The sequence below is a fragment of the Teleopsis dalmanni genome, chromosome 2 (assembly GCF_002237135.1).
Source record: "Teleopsis dalmanni isolate 2A chromosome 2, ASM223713v2, whole genome shotgun sequence".
In the NCBI taxonomy this organism is placed as follows: domain Eukaryota; kingdom Metazoa; phylum Arthropoda; class Insecta; order Diptera; family Diopsidae; genus Teleopsis; species Teleopsis dalmanni.
Genome location: NC_051847.1, coordinates 58,814,374 through 58,820,404, shown reverse-complemented (window position 1 = coordinate 58,820,404; position 6,031 = coordinate 58,814,374). Strand labels below are relative to the sequence as shown.

The 6,031-nt window shown below is 26.5% G+C and overlaps 1 protein-coding gene across 1 annotated transcript; it reads left to right on the top strand.

Moving 5' to 3' along the window:
• The first annotated feature begins 3,327 nt into the window (after positions 1-3,327).
• LOC119681731 (zinc transporter ZIP11-like) lies at positions 3,328-4,770 on the top strand. The gene has a single exon (XM_038094996.1). The coding sequence runs from the start codon at positions 3,525-3,527 to the stop codon at positions 4,551-4,553; it is 1,029 nt and encodes a 342-aa protein (XP_037950924.1). The 5' UTR covers positions 3,328-3,524; the 3' UTR covers positions 4,554-4,770.
• The last annotated feature ends 1,261 nt before the right edge of the window (positions 4,771-6,031 follow it).

Below are 6,031 nucleotides of genomic sequence, written 5' to 3'. Positions count from 1 at the left end.
CTTCGTCCAACCACTTTGACGTTCAGATGAGCTAGCGAAGTTTCGTGGTGATCTGAGTTTTCATTCAAATTGAATTAGTCCATCAAAATTGTTATTCCTTTTTTAATTTGGAATTTTTTAAGCATTTATTTAGTTAATCAAATCAATAGAATTAACGCTTCTAAAATGTAAGGTGCTACGAAAGCATCTTTTATGTTGATCTGTATCTAGATATCCTAATTCACTTCAGTAGTGTTTAGACGCATCATCACTGAGGTATTTTCGATGCGATTAAATACTTTTTCTTATGATTGGATTTTGTTAATCCATTTAAACTTAATATAGTTACCGATCAAATAGATGGAAAGAAATATAAGAGATTAAATATGAGAATTTTTAAAGTATTTGGATGTACTATATTCTGCAGATCTTTAACCCTTTTGGTTATGAAAAACTTTACATATATATACAATATATATTATAATTACATAATATATATGATTGTTTAATATGATACATATATACATAACATATAATGTATATCATAACATAAAATATAATGTAGATATAAAATTAGTGAAATAAATGAATAATAAAATCTTATAATGACAATAATACATAAAATACTAATCAATCAGCATTTTCTTTCATATATACAGAAAAGGTTAACTTGATAAAATTAATAGAGTGTAGGGTATCTCATAGAATCACCAATTAAATATTTTTTGTTTATATTATCAAAGCAGTCGCAATGTGTCGTTTTGTTAGGTGTTTTTCTTTCAAGCATGCGTCTTGTTTGTTTTTAATTACGTGCTGTTAAGATCGTTCCAAATATTGTTTAATTTAAAATGTTTTGCTTTTCATCACGAAATACAACAGAAATCCGTTCTTTCTTGCTTTTATACTTAAATTTAAGTTACTGCAGTGGAAGGGTTGATTTGCAGTTTGATAGTTAAGTGATTTATATATTAGATGAGTGTTCTTTATTCATTTTTTTTTAAATATTATATTTACGTGTTGCTTGATTTAAAATAATTTTTTAAATTTTAAAGGTTATATTAAGTTATATTGAGTTTAAAATTAGATAATTTTTAAATATATCTAATATAAGAAAATATTATATATATATAATATTAATATTATAATATAATATATATTACAATAACAATATAAATTAATATATAATAAAAGTACCATAATTAAATTTAGTATAATAAAATAAATAATTATTATTACAATTTATATAAACACAATTTAATATATAAATTTAGTATGGTATATAATGAAAATATACATAAATAAATTTTTTAATGTATATTAATTTCTTTTATTTTTTATTCTAAATAATTTGAAATTGACTATAAATTTATTTTACGTTATTGTTTAAATGATATAATATAATAATTAAATTAAATTATATCAGACACAAATTATATGTATTATACAAATAAGTCTATGAATATATATATACAATATATATGAATATGTGTATGAATATGTTTACTATATATATATATATATACAACACATAATATACAACAAAATAAAACATAAATAAATTAATTTTAGATTATTATGTATATGAATTAAAAATCCATATATGTTGTGTTTACTTTACATTATAAAAAAATGTATATAGAATATAAAGCATATACTAATACTACAAATTTCCTGAACTCATTCTGGAGACTCTTCTAGGGCTTCCATAAGAGTATATATGTAACTTTTAATTTGTATTATATTATATAAATATTTACATACAAATTTAACACAAATTAATAATGTGTAATTTTTTATTTAAAAAAAAAATTATTTATAATTTTATGAGTTAAATAAACGACATTCGTCCAGTAATTATCCAAAAACTTTTTAAAAATTGATCATAAAAAAAATTATTATCATAAATTCATAATATAAATAATAATAATAAATAATTTAATCACAAAAACCTTATATTAAATTACTATAACCAAATTATTTTATGTTAAATATATGTTCAATTATTAAAAATAATTATAACAACTTAATAAAATAAATTATTACAACAAATAATTTTATTATAAAAGCACTTTGTAAGCATTTTTTTAAATACTATAGCTTATTTTAATACTCTTTGTAATATTAACTATTTTACTGTTATTTTTTATAACATAATTTGTGTCCTATTAAAGATTATTTGTAAACTAAAGATTATTAAAATCAATGATAAATTATTAAAACAGATTTTATAATAAATAATTTAATTATTTTAAATACTTTTTGAAATATTATTTAATTTACTGTTTTTTTATAACATACTTTACAACGTATTTTTTATAATATACTTTATCCTTTATCCTTGTCCTCATAAAGTATATTATAAAAACACAGTAAATTAAATAATATTGCAAAGAGTATTTGAAATGATTAAATTATTTATTATAATAATCTGTTTTAATTATTTTTTTTATTGATTTTAATAATCTATACCACAATTAAATTACTGTATATTATTTTTTTTTAAATTTAAATAAATAATAGAATAATAAATTTATTAAATTATTAAATAATGTAATTGTTTTAAATACTCTTATTTATTATATAATTTATTGTTTTGTTTCTTATAATATAATTAAGTTGTTATAATAATTTATTTGATACCTAACAGAATTAATAAATTTTTTTAAATTATATTTCAGTATAACACGCTTTTATAGGGTGCTTTAAGGCACAAATGCTTACTTTTCCAAGATAAAGTGTACATTTCTAAAAATGCAACCTTGCATAGGATTTTGCAAACGTCTCCACAGCACCAAAAAAGAAAAAAAAATAACACAAAAAAAAAAAAAGGAAAGCAAGCAACAAAGGCAAAAACAAATCATGAATCAACCAACAATAACGTCACAAGAACATGGCTTAAGTAAATTCTGACATTTGACAAATAGTTTGCCATATTCGTTTTGTGGCTCATTCCGTTGCCGCAAGTCCAATAAGCAGCACAGCAGTGTAGAATAGGCGGGCAACAAACTCTTGTACAACTGACAATCAATCTTCGTTGCTAATTTATTTATTTTTTTTATTAAAATTCATTTAATGAATTAACGGTATTGAGTACAAATTTTTAATTGAAAGAGAAAAGAAACTTTAATAAGAGTTCGAAGCGAATGTAATTAAGAGCGCAGCAGCGGATTAACATATGAATAAGTAAATTCAGATTAACATAAATAAACAAAAATCGGGGAAAAGAGACAATCAATTTGTTTTGTTGTGTATTTAATAAACGTGGCATTTCTTTTTTGTAAAAATATTCAGAAGGTAAACAAAATTAAATAAAAGAAAAAAAATTACACGACATTTTGAATAAAATTATTTTATTTTTTTTTTCTCCTCGTTTTGTATGCAGTCAAGATTTTGTGTAATTTTAATTGATACTCAACACACACCCACACACGCACACACACACACTATAGAAAAACAAAAACAGAATACGCTTAGTAAACAAAACGAAAACCAAACCAAACCAAATTGCATAGAAACTAAAGCCGTAAGTGTTTACACCTGTCGATATGATACCTAATTGTGGACCCGTTACGCAAGCATTGCTGGGAACATTGCTGACTTGGGGTTTAACAGCAGCGGGCGCAGCATGCGTCATATTTGTACGTGGCAGTCAACGCAAATCGCTGGATGCAGCTTTGGGCTTTGCAGCAGGTGTCATGGTTGCGGCCTCCTTCTGGTCACTGCTCAGTCCAGCAATTGAAATGGCAGAAAATTCACATCTCTATGGCATCTATGCATTCATGCCAGTTTCAGGCGGTTTTCTGCTGGGCGCAATATTCGTTTACGGCTGCGATAAGCTGATGTCATACCTGGGACTTAATAGCACAAACATGATGATATCTATGACACAAACCAATAAAGATAAAGCTGAAATTGCTATGGATGATTTAAAGCACTCACAAAATGGCATTGAATGTACAACGAAAAAGGGTATGGACAGTTTCTCAGATTGCTTGAGCATGCAACACAGTGGTGAACCGAGACGCCGTAAGAAGTCCAGTCTTGCCGAGGTTGAACAGCAACAAACATATATAGCTGATGAGCAGAGCATTGCTGCCGCTAATGCGCTGTCACAATGGAAACGCATTATGTTGCTAGTCGTGGCCATAACAGTACACAATATACCTGAGGGTTTAGCTGTGGGTGTTAGTTTTGGTGCTATTGGTTCAACGGAAGCATCCACTTTTGAGACTGCACGTAATTTAGCCATTGGCATTGGTATACAAAACTTTCCAGAAGGTTTGGCGGTAAGTTTACCATTACATGCAGCTGGTTTTAGTGTAGCACGTGCTTTATGGTATGGACAACTCTCTGGTATGGTGGAACCAATCTTTGGTATACTAGGAGCTGTAGCTGTAGGCTTCGCAAATCTTATATTACCATATGCATTATCATTCGCTGCTGGTGCTATGATTTACATTGTAGCTGATGATATTTTGCCAGAGGCGCATGCTAGTGGAAATGGCACTATTGCCACGTGGGGCACAATTGCTGGCTTTCTGATAATGATGTGCCTGGAAGTGACATTATCGTGATTTTAGACAAATACGACAATTCAGAGTATTGTCTGTCTCTTTGTCTATACGTCAACGAAGGATTTTTATATTCATCTTTTGAATTCCGACCACAGTCGATAACACTGAACGCATGTGTGTATAGAGAATTATGATACCATTTTCATGTAAACCTATAGTTCAACTAAATATTTTTGTACATCCTATATAAATGTATTATTTTAATGTTAGTGCTTATGTAAATATATATATATACATACATATATACGTGTTTACACATTTTAAATCTCAATGTTTGATAAAAAAAAAAACGCTGTTCTAGTATAAGTAAAAAATTATCTTAAAAGGAAAAAAAAAATGCTGTAAGCGATCAGTGCAATGAAACTTAACACAACAAAAAAAAAAATGAAGTATGTATGTAGTATAAATAAATTATTAAGCTTATTTAATTTTATATAAATGTATACTGTAAACGGAAACGCAAAGCCCAACTAAAAATACTATGTACTTTAAAAAAATAAATATTAAATTTTGTTATATTTTACAAAACAAAATAAATATTATTTATACGTATTAATATTATTAAGTATAAAGTTTTTAATTATGTAAATTATTTAATAAATTAATTTCCTTGCTGGAATACGTGTACGCGGATTATCAATCACGCCAAGATAAACGCAAATGTGAATGCAAATTCGTTGAGTTTTATTTTGTTATTGCTCATATAAATTGTTTCTGTTTTGATTTTAAGTTTAATTTTAAGATAACAATTGTACCATTCCGTATAGAGATAACTTAATTAAATTGTGATAAGGGGACGTACACATGTAGTCTAGTTATTGGTACCGGTGGTATCAAATGCTTATGCAAGTTTCCAAAATAAATATAAATACACGGTTAGTCAAAGTAATTATCAATTATAATATCAGCTCCCAACCTACCCAGCCCCTACTATCACTGCATTCTGTTTAATCATTAAAAGTTTAAAGTTCTTAGAAATATTAACATTTTTTTCAATATTAAATTATTAGTTTTTGATTTATGTATATTAATTTGTATTGTGCTGATAATAGCTTCTGAAAAGTCAATCAAGATCAAAATTCATAATGAACTGATTAGTGATGTGGTACCATGAAAATTATTTATAAACTCACGTTTGACAGTAGCAATTGTAATACCAAATATTCCTCTGTATGTTCATGCCTGATAGATAAGAAACAGAGGTGGGCTACACACTAAGTTCTAAAAACAGACATGTATAATATTATTAGCGGACACTAAAATCTATAGATAAGAAACAGAGGTGGGCTACAAACTAAGTTCTAAAGACAGGCATGTATAATATTATAAGTGAACACTACAATTTATAGATAACAAACAGAGGTGGGCTACACACTAAGTTCTAATGTCAGATATGAACATAATTCAGGCGGAACCTAAAATTTATATATAAACTTATGTTGGGCAGAAGCAGTAGATGACACTAAAATTTATAGATA